The 16601-nt window shown below is 36.6% G+C and overlaps 1 protein-coding gene across 1 annotated transcript in view; it reads left to right on the top strand.

The window, feature by feature from the left end:
* Nucleotides 1-16336, top strand: part of DGKI (diacylglycerol kinase iota) — a 506760-nt gene extending 490424 nt beyond the window's left edge. Inside the window, 3 exon segments of the mRNA XM_077143510.1 lie at nt 951-987; nt 2765-2864; nt 6754-16336. Of these exon segments, the coding sequence (XP_076999625.1) occupies nt 951-987; nt 2765-2864; nt 6754-6870 (254 nt within the window). The 3' untranslated portion in view covers nt 6871-16336.
* The last annotated feature ends 265 nt before the right edge of the window (nt 16337-16601 follow it).

The following is a 16601-nucleotide window of genomic DNA, read 5'->3' as shown; positions in this document are numbered from 1 at the left end:
GACTTTGCAAGCAAAAAATCAACTGGCCTCTATGAGGAGTGAAGGATTTGGCTCTTTGATGACCAGGAAGAATGTGAAAGTTCCATAACTTCTCAATAATCTTCTCATTGGCCAATTACCCTCATGGTTAGAAAGTGCTTATCTCTTCTTTCCCTGCAAATTAAGTAAGTTTTCAATGGTAATTATATCCACCAATACAGACACAAAACCTCTGGGATCATATTTCTGAAGATAAGGAAGCCATTATTATTCTTCCATAATAAAATATTCAACATGTAGGACAATGTTTATCACTTATAAGCACATTTATTCCTTCTATTAAACCAAATATTTAGGCATCCACTTTGTACCAGGCTCTATGCCAGGTACATAGAAGGGAAGCAGTGGTGGAAAAGACACAGCCCAAAACTTCAAAGATGTTTATTAGAGACTAGTTGGGGAGGGAGTCAAATTAGCCAGTGACTTTATATGGTTTGAAAAAATATCATGATAAGGTGACCATATATTCCCACTTGCCTGAGATAGTCCCAGTTTGGATAATAAATTATGTCACCAACCTTGCAGGTGGACAATGGAACTAATTCTTAAAGACCACCTGATTTTACCGGGCAGCAAAGATGTCCCCTTTTCAGTCACTTAATTCCCTTTCAGTTATTTTATTCTAGTTAATTTTAGTTCTTCAATTTGATTGAAAGCTTCTTAAATGCAGAGACCATATCATTCTTTTGCATTTCACATTCTGTACGTATTGGCTTGTGGCAATTGGGAGATTGGTAAGGGGGGGTAGAGGAGTCAGTTTTCTCTCTGGCACTCTCTCTCTTTCGCTGTATTATTCCTATCACAAAATGACCTTAAATTCAGCTTTCCAGGGCATTTTAATCCTGTGAATATAAGTTTTCTTTCAATGATTAGTTTTTGAACTTTGATGGCTGTTTTGTTTTCTTATTTAGGACCTTCTGAGTTATTGGATATGGAGGACAGTGAAACGTGAGTGTTACCTTTCATTATGTGGTTTAGATTATTTTCTTCAGAACATGTTTAAGAGAAGAATGTAGTCTATAGGGTATATAATAAGTGATTTTAATGGCAGTGACTAAAAATCTACTTTCAACTATAATTGTGACTGTACATGGCTAATCTTATAAAACCATTACTATACAATGAAAATTGATGACAAATACCACAATGATTGCATGCAGAGTCATTACTATTCATTTAGAGCTTCCCACATCAAGGTATTTTTGATCTGTGGCATCTTGAATTACTGAGAAATCTAAATAAATACATATTATCTTTTTAATTATTGATCACATTTACTCTTTGGGTTACTGTGAGAGGATTAATCTGTAATGCCCTAAGGCGTCCATTGTACTAATGAAATAACTTTTCTCCAATGCATCTAGAATAGAACAAATTATATACCACTATTGCATTACTGAGAACATAGTCACTCCAATCATTTCCTGTGTTCTGTGGTTCAGATGAGGAAACTTGGGTGAGAAAGTCATCAGCTTTGGGATGGTCCCCAAATTACCAGTCTATTTTCAACTTGACTATTACTAGGCAATCAAAATAGCTACCACTTTCCAAACAGGAGCAACGAAAGGCTAAATAACTAACCCTGAAAGTTGCATGGCAACCACTGTATGACTTTAAAGAAATTCTGCAAAGACATAAGGGCAGATGAGGGTCGAGTGGGATGGGATGGCGCATGACTAAGTAGGTAGGGATGAGGAAAAGTACAAGTGAATAGAATCGCTGAGAAGTGAGCTATAAGTTACTAGACCTGGAAGAAACTGCACGTTCCTAGGTAGAGCTGTGGTATATAGTATATTCTTTACTGGTATATTCATATACCAGTATATTCTTTTGGCACAGTCATAGATGATATAATCACTTAGCCCAGGTTGCCTTTTTGAGGACTATGTTTGATTTCCCATGAAACACTTTGGCATTGACAGTCTCTTCACTTTTGTACTCATAATGAGAATATGCTCCCTCCTATACTGCTGTCTGAGGAGGGGAAATGGCCACTTTCCCTAGCCCCCGTCTTACCCGAGAGGCTGGAATCTCTGGCCTCAGACTTGCTCCCTCCTGGAAAGAGCCCTGACTCCTGGATTTTCCCAGAGTCTCCCTGTGCCTCCCTGCTATCCTCTGTGGCTTCTCTCATACTTTTCTATCTGCTGTTCTCATGGAATCCAAAAGGGCAGAGTGGGAGTTGACCTGGTTTTATGAATTTGGATTCCCAGGAGATATTTCTGCAAAGACCAGGTGCAGATATAAAAGTGTGGTGGTCTAGCAAAGCAATGTGGTAATGTGTCTGAAGGACCATTGGTTCTCCATTCCTGCTCACTGGGTACTTCATTTAGTGCCCTTTATGCTCTGTCCAAGTATATATAGAGAGGAAATTGCTACGTAATGCTTGCACACATCTACCTATGTCAGACCATCCATTTAATAATGTTCTTGTGTATTATTAGTAGTTTTAAAAAGTTTACTAAGCCTAGTAAATGCTTTTTAGAAAAGAGCCTGGATTCTATAGATAGTTGATGACTAACCCAAGAAATTTTAGACAACCCTCCTCCACCTCACCAGAATGTACCTCGAAGCCATGGTCTCAGCCACTGATAGGGAAGGAGGTTGGGGAGCAAAGTCCGGGAGCACGGGCAGGTTGCCTACTTTCACCACCCTCCCTGCCCCCTCTGGTCCCACCCCCTTCCCCAAACCTCTTTATGGCTGTTTTCCCATTTCATCTTTGATTTAGGGGTGAGACCGCACTGCACAAGGCTGCCAGCCAGCGGAACCGGGCTGTGTGCCAGCTTCTGGTGGATGCAGGAGCATCTCTGAGAAAGACGGACTCCAAGGTAACTTGATGAGTGAGTGAAAACATCCTCCCGCTGGGCAAGATCGCCAGCACCGCAGCCTTCGCTGGTGCCCATAGCAAAGGCATCCTTTCTGTGCTTATGGAAGTGTCCCGGGGCTTTGGAAAAAGGAGGAAAAAATAAAGTCCTTCATTTAGAGAAACTGCATTTTAAATATATAAGCACAAAAGGAGGGTGTTTGCTTGCCTATGGGACTCTATGAACCTCTGAACTGCTGGCCTTGGGATTTTGGGGGTTGTTCCGCTGCTGAATACCAGTAGCCAAGTTGGGGGGAGTGAGATCCCAGGTTCTAGGAGGAGTTCAGGATCAGGTTCAGAAAACATTGCGTGGCTATGAGGACCTCCTTGGAGGTATCCCCTTCAGTTCTGGGAGCCCTTTTGGGGTTTCCCCTTCCACTGCTTAATCCAGTGTAGTTGTAAGTCTGTGAAATATGTGACCTCATATTTGGATGCCACAATGTTTACCTGTTGGCTCTTGGGATTGTGGGCCCTGGTCTTGAGAGTTTACTATCTTAGACATGGTGTATTTGTAATTAATTCTTTATTTTCAAAACTTTCTTTCCATTTGTTTTCTTCTATTTTTGCCCCAATTAACCCCATACATTGGACAGAGTTGGAATTATTACCCTCTAGTATAGATGGGAACTGAAACCCAAAGGAGGTAAAATATGTCAAGAGCTGAGCCCAAATCTAAATTCAGCTCTTTTAAATGCCAGCCAAGTGTTGGTTCAGCACATCAGTTGTTGTCATTTGGTGATAGATCATCCCTGTGCCTCAGCAGGATGAACTGTGACAACAAAGTAAAAAAGATGGCTTTCTTTTGTGTTTTGTGTAATTGTATAATTGATTTTATTTCCCCATAGTGATAACCAGTTGCATAGTGGCTTGAAATGTGTTTGGTTTTCCTGCAGCAAAAGTTATGTCAGTCTGGATTCAAAGCATGTTAATGTTTTAGTAAGAGGACATTGAGGACAGAAATTGGTAATGTAACATACATGCTAATCTATCAAAGTCCCAACAGGTAGAGTTGAACCATAAGAAGGAAATCTGTTTAGGAGAGCTGTGATCAGGCTGCATAATGTGTTGTTCCAATTTATAGAGAACATCCAAGAGAAAAGGTTTGAAAGCTGGAGAACAAGCTAACTATAGCTGAATAGAATTGACTTAGGACTGCAGCCAGTAAGAGAGGGAGTGATATAGAAGTTCAGTCCCCTAGAGGAGACTGATAAAGCAGGAATTATAAAGCATACTGGAGAGATTCCAAGAGAGGGCAAACCACTTAGCTGCAGATGGTTGCAGAAAAAAATGTTGATATATAGATGAGAATCTCATCAAGAAGGTATTGAGTAACTTAAGTCGTGGGCCAGTGAATTTAGGTATGGAACCTACATAAATGATTTAAGTCTAACTAATGACTTAAGTATCGTGAGTCTTATTTCATGAGAATCTACATAGAGGCAGTATTTACCCTAGGATTTCCTCACATTGCAGTGCACATTGTGAAATTTCTTTATCTCCTGTGTGGACCCCTCTTTACTTTCTGAGCCAGTTGTATTGCATGATATTCTGTACTGTGTCCTGGTTTCTGACTGCTCTATTATGGGAATAATGATATTCGTTGGTTATACCATTATATATGGCAGATAATTACTCACTGTGATACTCTTGTCTGTCAGATGATATTTGACTCACATGCTTCAATATGTAACCTCATTAAGAAACAGAGAATTTTATGCAGCATCAGGGGAGGTCATGTTATAGAGTAGGGTTGGCCTTGCTGAGGACATGCAGAAAATGATAAGACAACTGCTTATTTACCACACTGAAGGCTGGTCTTACACTTAACTCAGATAACAAAAAGAAAGGGGAAGAACAGCATGAAACAGACAAACAATGGGGATCAGGAGCCAACTCTGCTACTGATAAATGTTCTTTGAGATGGCTTCCTATTTTGTGTTGAATGTATGCTTTCTTTCAAATGCCAATACTTTTTCTCTGATGATAAGTATAATGCATTCATACATTAAAAACTGGCTTAGAAAAATATCAGAAAAAAACCCAGAAATCACTGGAAATCCAACACACAAACATAAGCACTGTTAAATTTTTAATAATCTCTCTTTACATGTTAGTTTCTGTTTTTTCTCTCTCACAACTTTAAGTAGCTGAGTTCATACTATATATGCAATTGTATAATCTTAACTTTTCACTCAACATTATTTTCTAGAGAAATTTTTTCTTATGAAGAAATACAGCTATGGATCACCCATTGGGATCTTTTAATTTTAGCATTCTGCAATTTGATGCTAGGTTAAAGTTGAATGTGATAATTATGACTGGAACTTCTCCTGTAATTTTTCTGAGAGAACCAGTATCCTGAGAATTGCTCGTTAGAAACAGTTCATTAAAATCAACAAAAAGGCCTGCCCCAGTCCACATCTCTGAGTATTTGGAAAGTAGAACGTCAAACCTTATTATTCCTGAAGTAAAGGAAAGAAAATCTACTAAGACTATAAAAAAGTGAAATAGAAATTATAAAAACTTAAAGCTATTGGTTAAATACTAAATTCTAACTAAATAGGTAAACTTTTAGAAAAAATGTCCAGAGCCATTGTTACTTCCCTTTTATCCTCTGCACTTTGAGTCTATGTGGGTCAGGTTTAATTGAGATAGTTAATTAAGATGTTGCAATATCTACTATAGTAGCATTGATGGAGGCTGAGGATTCTTTTGATAATATGTATAAAAGGTCTTGTACATGAAACTATTTCTTTAGAACAATGATCACATTTTCACCTTTTTTTAGAACTTAAACTTCTTAAATAAATAAAACTATCCTATTGGACAGGAATCAGAAAGAAGGGTCTAGGAGTATTTAGTGCCAATAAGCATTCAAATGAATGGAGACTGTCCTTCTCTTTCCCATTAACCTCTTTTAAGTGTCCTCATTTTAAAAATAGAAAATATATAGGCAAAGGTGTGTGAGTCTGTATGGACAAATGTACATATAGCATTACATAAAATATTGAAAAATTTTAGCAACCTTAATGTCCAACAATAATGCAAAACAATAAGCTGCAAGAAATTCTGTGGTCCTTTAAAATGATGATGTAGAAGGATATTTAAAGAAATAAAAAAGTTTATGAAATATTATTAAGTGAGAAGGCAGATTATGTAACAGCATGCAAGCAAAATATAGTTTTTTATAAAAATAAGCAATATATACGGGTATAGAAAAAGACAAATAGTTGCTTGATGAAAGGTTGACAGTGACTTTTTAATTTAGGGGATTTTCTTCTTTGTGTGTTCCTACTTTTTCAAGATTTATCTAATAACCATTTATCACATTGTAGTCAGAAATTAACACTTTTGCGGGGAGGAGGTGGTTATAAATTGGTGAGAACTTAACTGAAGACTTTGAAACCAGCAAATAAATCTTCTAGGTATTTTATGACCATCCCTTCCTCATCATTTCTACTTGTAGCTTCTCAGAGTTTTGTATAATAAAAATAGTTCTAAATTAGAGATCCAAATCCATGCTTTTCTATTTTTTATTCAGTGATTTATATCCCAGCTTCTTCCAAAGAAAGGTCTGGATTCCAGAATTTGCAGTGTCACTGCTTCTCCTGGGTTCTCAGACCCTGTTAGTCTCCATTTCCTTAGAATGATAATCTTTGCTTTTAATTTACTTACCTCATAGGTTTAATATGATGACAATATATGATAATGGATTTAAAGTGTCTTGTAAACTCTAAAATTCTAAACATGGAAAGATTCTTATCAATGAATAATCTTTGAGTTTTTTGTTTTTGTTTTGTTTTGGAATCTCACCCTAAGCATTTGTCTTTCTGTCTTTGCACTGCTATGTACAGGGTAAGACAGCCCAAGAGATGGCACAGCAAGCTGGGGACCTGGATTTGGCTGCTTACCTAGAAAGCCGTCAGAACTATAAGATCATTGGCCATGAGGACCTGGAAACTGCTGTTTGACACTGGTAGATAGGCAAAGAAAATCTAAATGAGCATTACCACCTCTGCCCTCCTGGCAATCAGGCAACTCCACTGGTAGAAGCTGATGGAATCCAATTATCTCCTTCTCTCTTGCAAGAATCTATCTGAGCTCATGTCACCAGTTTTTAAGGGCTACCAAGATATCCAACAGAACCTGATAGCCCATTGAGAATGAGGCAGTACACCTGGAGATTTGTGGAGTTCAAGTTCCACAAAATTTGATCCTTATTGCTTCCAGCAAGTAGCATGAACTTCTGTGTTCACCTGTATAATTTATTTTAAAGATTCAAAGAATGTTCGTGTAAATGGCACTGCTCCCTCATCCCCCATGCATTCACCTTTCCCCTGTACCATATCATTCTACTGTAATTACTCATCAATTTTTAAAATATGATATTATCTGTTCCTTTCTTTACATTCAGTCTTTGAAGACCATGAAGTTGTCTGAAGGTGTTTTAAAACCCTCTGGATATCTTGCAGAAACATAACTGTAAAACCACTTCCATTTCCAAGACTAAATACACCAAGACTACTTAGTGATTCTTTGCATGTCCCCTTCCCCTCCTTTTTCATCATATAGGAGCTGGGAAGTGCCACATAAAAAATGTCAATTAGTTGTGTGCAATATCTCTGAGGTAGGGTGAGGTGGCATGGGAGTTGTCTGTGCTCTGAGGTACCTCAGAGAGGTAACCCAGGGGTTGGCCCAGGCTGCTGAGCTGTGGCCTTTAGCCATGAAAGACTGGTTCAGCTTGGGCTGTTTGTGCAGCTCGGTACTGCCTATGTGTAGCCATTTTGCCTTTTGCTGCAATAGGGTTGAGCAATGGATTAAACAAAGGCCCATGGCTAGTTTGCATAACCACTTAATTTTTAAGTGCTGTTTAAATTGCAAAGCAGAAAGTCATGTGTAGAAACCATGGTTACAGGAAATGGATCAATATAACAGCCTTTACTTCTAAACTTTTTTGAGTGAGAATAGAAAACAGAATAATTGACTCAAAATAAAACAGCAGAAGTAAAATTATCAGCATATGTCTAGATAACATACTTAAGCAAGAAAACAGTCATTGGAATGTTTCATAGGAACTGATAAATACACACACTCAGATCCAGTGGTGAGAGAGGACCCAGTTTGGTTTTCCTTCTGTGTGTTTAGTTTTCATTACTCCAAGTAAGCCTTGCCTCAAGGATGACACCTTGTTTAATGAGCTCTACTGCCAGACTCCTAGACTGCTTGGATCCTTCTGATAGATATCTCACCCTACTACTTGTCAGGTCACAAGGGCAGACATGATAACATGGTGGCCCCATTTTCCATGACAGGGTAGACTACTATATTCCTTCCCTAGCTTTATTTTCCTCCATCAGAAAGATCTTAGTACAAACCACTGTGGGAAGTCTGCCAGAGATGTCTATCAGGTAGTGGAAATGTAAATTTTAATCCTTCCACAGATCCGATGGTATTTACAATTGCCTCTATTAGGGATTCTGTGACAAGAAATCTAACAGGAGAGAAAGTCTTCTAACTTCTTGTCAGTATATTTACTTGACTTGGATACAAGTCAGATATAAAAGTGGGTATTCAAGGGGTTTGCTTCTGGATAAAATTGATGATTCCCGAGCCTCTTTCCATTTTGCTCTTGGAAATAAGCAAAGTCCTTTCTTAGTGTTTCTGCATGTGGTCAAAAATGATCATTCCTCTACATTTAATTTAAAGGTCCAATGGTGACATATTATTTATCTGAATCACATTTGATCCCATATCATCATTCTGAAAGTATGGATATGATATACTATGTTAAGTAAGAACAGCCTCTCCGTGGATGGAGATTTTATTACCATAGTCTCCCCATAGTCATTTCAAAATCAAATTGTTGGCATTATTTCCAGCTGTGGGAGAATGGGTTGCTTGTGAATAATCTATTTCCATATATCAGTCACAGAATTGGAAGTATCTTTTAGATTTTTATGGTGAGAGGAGGAGAAACTGCAGTAGATTATTTCCAGAAGCTGGGCAAAAAATATGCTTCAGGAGAATTTAATCACTGTGCTTCTGCTGGAATTTTTTCAGCTGATGGGCCTGTCAAGGAGACATTGTGATATATAATCCTTAAAACAAACTGGAATCTGGTTTTGAATGGTGCCTTCCATCCCCTGGATTGAGCCAAGTGCTTGGCCAAGCAGCCAGTTATCCAGCTGCCACTTCTGGGATGAAGGACTCTATTTTCACCAACTAGGATCTCATATTTCTTTGTGAATGCTTAAAAGCAGTCCAGAAAAAGTTTAGGGTACAAATGGCCATAGGCCAATTCAAATAGCTCCAGTTGGAGTCAGAAGTAAATCCTTAGTATGAAAACAAATGAAGCACTGACTACTGTAGGGGTCCTGGTGCATTTGGAAATTGTTCCAAACCAGACCAAGCACACACACAAAAAAACATTCGGTCTTCAGGCCCTATGTTTTTGGTGTGTGTGTGTGTGTGTGTGACATAGAACCAAGACAAATATCTCTTTGAAAAAATAAACGCCCCCAGGGACTTGGGCTTTGCAGAAAAAAAGTATCCAAAGTGAGCAGGACAGCCACACATTCAATGGCTCTAACATTAAATCTACCTCCTGTAGCCTTTATTTTCATTGTCGCTGCATGTGAAAGTCCCAGGCTTTAGATTGAGCTAAGGGCATATGCTCCAGGAGTTAAAAAAAATGCAATTTGGGAGTAATGTTTCCCTTTCATGGGTCATCAGAAAGTATAGAGACAAATGATCTGGCCCTAGTCTGAAAACTTACATAACTTTAATTTTAAAAACAAAGTATGTATCTGTAGAAATATTTTCTACAAATACTATTGAGACTGTCTTGTGCAGAGTGACACTTAGCTGGCTTTCCTCCGTGTTTGGCTTGAAAGAGCCTTTCGTGTTGTGGCACTGTCTGCCCTGAGGTTCCATTTTTAGATTAAGCTGATGGAGGGATAAGGAATGGGGAGATATTAAAAGACATTATGTAACCTTAAAGTTAGTCATTGTTGCAGACGTATATTCCAGTACTGCACATTAATGAAAAACAATCCAAAAGCTGTACTTTATCACGTTTGAGGACTCGATAAAGAATAGAAGAGAGGTCTAGTAAGCCAAGAAGGTAATAAACACCGTGGCTGGAAATTTCTCTTGGAGAGTTCTGCTTACCTCTCTAGAGGTGATAACCTAAAACCAATGTAGTTTCTGAATCAGAGAATTTAGCTGGCAGATACAGAGCCCTGAAATTAGTGACAACTGATGGGAAACTTCACATACTCCATTGCTCTGTATCCTTTCATTATGCCTGGCATTAATGCTTTGGTAGATCTGTGTTGTACGATACTTAACAAGTAGTTAATTTTCATTTGGACCTACTAACAGTTAGTTTGCCAAAAGAATTTCTGAAATTTATTTATTAGAATCCTTGTAATATTAATGTCTTAGAAAATGTGGGGCAGCAGTTTTGATTTTATTTTCCATGACAATTTTATTAAAAATGTTTTTTTTTAGTTATAAGAGTAATACCTGCTTTTTATAAAAAGTTATAATAACACAGATGAATATCAAATACAAAGTCAAGGCATCTCTATTCCTGTGTCCTCAATCCCACTCCCTAGAGATAAACACTGTTAATACTCATAAACACTGTTGTTTATTTGGTCTTTCAGAAATACTCCATGCACATGCAAGCACATATATATATATATATATACACACACACACACATACACAGAGAGATTTATTTGTATATGCACTCATATGTTGTATAGCTTTTAAAAAGAGAAAACGTTTTCAGAAGCATGCTAATTATCTATATATGTGTAGTAAACACCAACAGGCAAAGATAAGGTCACAGAGTAATAGAATTTTCATTTGTTCTTGTTTCCACTGTTCCTAAGCTTAGTTCTATCATTGCAGCACTTCAAGTGCAAATGACATTCGCTGTTGCTTGTGTTATAAAATCCATGAGCAAGAGGTCTTACAATTCTTTATGTTGCCTTCAGTGTAGCATGAAACCTACCATAACCCAGAGACTTGTCTGTGCTATTTTTAGGATCTCAAGTGAAGGAGAGTTTCTTCTTCTGTGACGCTTACACCACTTTACAAGGCTGAGTTTACAAGCTCACACTCAGTAGGTTGCCAAACGATATTTAATTAGGTCAAACTACGGCAAAAGAAGGGGATAATAACTTGAATGTGGTCTGGGGTCTGAGCACCTTGGCTTCCTTCCAGTAGTAGCTAACGAAATCATTGCAAACAGCATGACATTTTATTCAGTTATACTATTTAAAAATAAAAAAAGAAGTCTTTGTTAAAATGGCTCATCATAACCATCAAATAAAACTACTAATTGCTCTACTTAAATGGATTATTTTCATTTTAGGAAAAAAGTAGAACATCTATTAAATTAGAGAGCTTTCTGATTAGTCTTTAACGTGTTTTGTATAAAATAACTTGTGCTCAGGTCTTAATAGAACCACCCATGAATCTTCACATTCTCTGAATTCCATATCCTATTGATTATAAGTCCTACAGTTCTTTCTGCCAAACCTCTCAAATTTACCTCATCGTCACCCATATTCTGTATCCTAATCATCACTCTTCTCTAGTACTTTTAATTTTATAAGCATAACAACAGTCCTGCTTCTGGACTTTCTGACCCTATTTTCATCATACACCTGACAAAACCTTCCCCAGATGTTATGCTCAAAATGAATCAAAATGCAGTTAACATCTGGGACAAGTATCCATTTTGCCCAAAAGACAAATACATGTCCACTGACCTTGAACATCTTAAATAGCCATGCCAAGCCTGATTTTGAGAAGTAAGCCATCAGACAGATTGAGCAGATTTCTATCTTAGCCATACCATGAGGGTACAACTTAATCATTTATTTTAAAAATATTTATCATTGTGATGCAGACACAATACTGAGGATATAGCAAGGAATATACTGAACACTCGACTTCATAGAGATGATAGTATAGAAGAAAAGACAAAGTTTAATCTGGTACATGCTTTGGGCCTAAGGTAGCAGATAATAGGAGCATGTCATGCACTAAAGGTTCAATTCAGGTTTGATTGTGCCAGTTACTCTTTAGCCAGCAATGTTTTATTTCTTTGAAACAAATTAAATAGGAAAGAAATAATGATTTTTGCATTTCTGTTTCATGGGAGTCTTGGTATTGTTCATAAAAATGTATTTCAAATCAAGACGTTGAGATAAAACTAGAAACAAATAAAAAGAGGGCTAAGACTCAAGGACAGAACTAGAAAAAGTAAGCATAATTTGCAGTGGGACCTGACTAAATATAAAGATGATGATTATACATATTGTAAAACAATAGAGAACGTTTTTGTGGCTGACAGCTTTCAGTCATAAGGAACGATTAAACAGAGACTGCATGACTGCTGCGAAGACGGTTGTGATGAGGGATGTGTAATCTGGAGGAGCTGGAATTAGGTTCTGTGATTGTAAAAAAGTTACTTTTAAAATTATTTTATTGAATGGCAGGATTTTATTTGTCAATTCATGAAAATTTGTTTTAGTCTTTAAAACATCACTTTATAAGTGAGAGGCTTTAAAATCTTGGGTGTAATGGCCTTTAGTTATTATTTTAAAACTTGAAACCAAGTAAACAAGACTCTAAGAACTAGTTAAAGAAAACATACTTTAAAAAGTATAACTTACTCCAAACTACTTCTGTGGAAACATTATGGATTTTGATGAATATTCTTATGCATTCTCAACCATGGTCATATTAGAAATCTTTCTTTCTGCCCATCTTATATAAAAGTGCTGTGACTTGATATTCTTTGAACTCAGTGTAATAAAATATAACCACAGTGGAAAATTCTGCCTGAAAGATATTAGGAAACCAAGTAAATGTACATGAAGGCCAATCATGGAAAATGTCTTGGCTTCTCTCACAGCGTGATAATTATAAGGGCGTCCCCATGAAAATAATAAAGCAATGATCCTGATTTTCCCTAGGCTTCCAAAGTTTCAATATTTTCAACCAAATTGCATCTGAAGTGGGAGCCTTTCATAATGGAAACTACTGAGACTATCTTGTTTCTGAGCCCTTTAATCAAACCCACAAGTAGCTTGCAGTATAAAATAGCTTAAACAACAATTCAGATCTATAGTATTTGTAAATAACCATTTCAATAATTTAAAAAGTTAATGCTTTAACATTTTGATGAAGTTTTATACTTTTCAATCTCAGTAAAACCCCATGAAGTGAATAATGCAAAATATATATTTCAGATGAGTAACTTGAATTCCTGAAAAGTGAATTCACTTGCACGGATTCATATAGTAAGGGGTAGAACTGCAGCCAGGACTAACATCTTCAAAAATCCAAGACTAACATGTCTACAATAGATGTTTTGTTCTTAAATAATTTTCCACCATTGCCTACAATGTTGCTTTACATCCGTCATTCAAATTTCCATGATTTAAAAAAGCTTCTCCTTGAAAAAGATATTTACCTAAGAGTCTAGAGCAAGAATTGGTTAGAACTAGGAGACAACATGAAGTAAAAAACTTGGAATTTTTGCTATCAGACAGAGGTGCGTCAACTCGAACATATTCAAAAAATTTTTTTGAATATTTTGGGCACCAGGGTGGATTTCATGAGAAGAAATTAACACTGAATGTAGCTTTTTCTTCTTGACAGTCACTAGTGAAATGGTATTATTTCAGAATGTCTCCACCAAAACTGTTGAAAATGATCCTGCTATTCCAGATTCCATTTCTCTAAGTTTATGGGAGCATGCAAAGCTAAGTCTATTTTAGACCACATAAATATAGGCATGATACAGCTACAGGAAATTAGGTTGGACTTGAAGTAGAAAGAACAAACAGGTCTTAAATATTATTTCTCAGTCTCACATTTTAAAAGGGGCATCAATGGATAAATTGATGAATATGTAGAAAAGGGTGTTTTATGTTTATCTGAAAAGAAGGGAAAACTAGATTGGAAGTAATGTTTGGAGGAGATGGGTCAACTGGGATGTTATGTGCAAGTCCTATAAAACAGACAGTTTGCAGAATACAAACAAGAACATAATAGAACAGAGGCAGATATTAAAAACAAATAGATTTATTTGTTATATATATATATATAAATAAGGATTTACTTTTTTTCCCTGAACACTACATCCAGAAATATGGGTTGGGCTTTCTAAAAACAAGAGTGAACTTACCACTTCTAGTGTTTCTTCTAGTATTTAAGTTAAAATTGAACAACTAACTCTCAGGTATCATGTAGAAGAAATTCCTTGGTTGTGAAGGATATTAGATGAAAAGAGCTCTGTGGTGTTTTTCAGTTTTAGATTTCTATGATTTTATACTGGAACAGAACTTAATTGGAGCTCATTTTCTTCCCAGTATCTGATATGTACATGGAATTGAAAGTATTTTGGTAACAAAGTTGGCCATTCCAAATATATTGCAAATCATTTAGAAGCAATTTCATGACCTTAAAAATTTGCTTTGACTTCACATATACACACACACTCACTCTTTGCCAATTTCTAGTTAATTCCAAATCTCCCGAATAAAATATTTGTTTTTATTAAGGTCCCACAGTCTTAAATTCATCAATTATGGTGAGAAAGGATCTAGAGCTCTTTACTTTCTATTCATGTGTTGTTTAGAGTGTGGAACTGGGAATGGAATTTGGGAACGAGACCAAGGATTTCTTTATTTCCCAGTAATAAAGAGGCGCAGAGACCCTTTCTATGAATTTTTGTCATTAAGTAGGACTTAACCTCACATCATTAGGCAAATGTTTCTATAATATTTCTGTTTAAATGAATTGCGATTTTAATCTTTCCCCTACTCCATAATGATAAAGCCTGAGTTCCTAGATCTCAAGTTGACTGGGAGAAGGAGGGAGTCATTCTTGATAAAGTCTTAAGAAATGGGCATACATCTGAGGTCAGTATGCCCAAGAACTGCCCTCATTCCACCTTCTACCCAACCCCACTCATTGCACCTGGCTTGAAAAGGAATAGCAAAGATATGGGGTAAGGAAAAAGAGATTCTTAGGAGTAATAAAATAATAAAACTCTGGTCAACACTAATTCTCATGACAATCCACAAATAAATAATATATCTCCTCAGCAAACTTTGTTCATGAAAAATAAAATTCATAATAATAAGTCAGGAATTATGCTTCATCAAGATGGTTTGAAAAAAGTGTCTGTTGTGCATTTATCAGTTTATGCAGCTTAGAAGAGTTAGACCATATGTAGAACTTAGGGGAAAGCAGCTAAATATAAAGAACTTCTAGTCGAAATCTCCAAAGGAATGAGTTTTTTTTTCAGTCCTTCTTTCAAATTGGTTTTGGAAGAAGAGGTAGTTCCCCAATTGCTCACAGTAGATTAAACCTGTCCACAGACTTTTGCTGGTACCTGATAACATTTGAGAAAAAATTAGGGCATTTGCATGAATCTAAATACATTCACTTCATAAAAATTCAGAAACTTTGGTCTTCTTATTCGAGGGCTTTTATGTAGCCTTCTTCTTAAAAATTATAGAGATGAGAGATGTTTAAACTTATTTTTATTTGTACAAATAAAAAGATGACTACCCTAAGTCAGTTCATCCTTACTTTTTGTTTCAAATTTATGGATTACCCTATCACATATATTGGTGAACTTTAATCATTTTTAAGATACTTTTTAACTTTAATATTTACTGCACCTTGTACAGTGAATCCAAATGATCTCTTTCCTATTGTGTTGTATTCACAATAAAATTTCTCACTTGGCCACCTCGTTAGCTGGATTGAGGCTCCAACCACATGCATAATTTCTTGTACAAATATGACTTAGATTGATGCTTATCAACATCCTGGTTATGGGGTGGGGAAAGTGGAATTCTCGCCTTTCCAAGGAATGAGATTTGGAACTTTTATAGACAAAATATTCTAATACAGTAGAATATTTTGTAAAATAAACCTTTGACAAGTTAGAATCCAATTAGTCTCAATAGAAATTAGCTGGATGGTTGCTTAAAATCAACAGTGTTTAAGTAGGCAACTGTGAATCTGAATATCATACGGATCATAGCTGATTGAAAGTGAGGAAACCCATTCCTATAAAAAAAATCAAGTAATAGAGAATGATATCAGTCCCATCAGACTGAATGTATTTGACTTAATTTAATGTCCGGGTGGGTGGAAGTTTCTAGGCATCCAGAGAGTCTTGGCTGGGGTTAGCCCAATCTCAAAGGCCACATCGTTGTGGGGAGTAACAGCAACATTATAAAGGGCTTTTTCATGCTTTCTGATTTTACTGTATCACATCCCAGAGCCATATCTTTGCAAAGTTGCCAACTGGCAGGAGGAATCCAAAAAAAAGTAGTATCTATGTCCGTAGGAAGAATAAGTTTTATTTCCAGGTACAGTGAGTCCAGACACTATGAGGTTGAGGGAGGGTGGGTGGGAAGGGTGGGCTGGGGAGGGAAGAATGGAGCTTTTTGTAACGAAGTCATAAAGTATTTTTCCCTAATTTTCTTGCATTTTCTATTTATACAAAATATCTTGATCACTGTGTTGCTCTACAGAGATTTTCAAACTGAAATTAATTTGGAAGACTGAACTAATCTCTGAAAAAGAAAATGACTAGTTACAGTTACTTTTTGGACACTTTTTCTGTATTGTGAATTGTGTGGACATGTACAGA

Source organism: Tamandua tetradactyla, chromosome 1 (assembly GCF_023851605.1).
Source record: "Tamandua tetradactyla isolate mTamTet1 chromosome 1, mTamTet1.pri, whole genome shotgun sequence".
Taxonomy (NCBI): Eukaryota; Metazoa; Chordata; class Mammalia; order Pilosa; family Myrmecophagidae; genus Tamandua; species Tamandua tetradactyla.
Note: the sequence above shows the minus strand (reverse complement) of the source record. Positions and strands in the feature narration are given on the sequence as shown.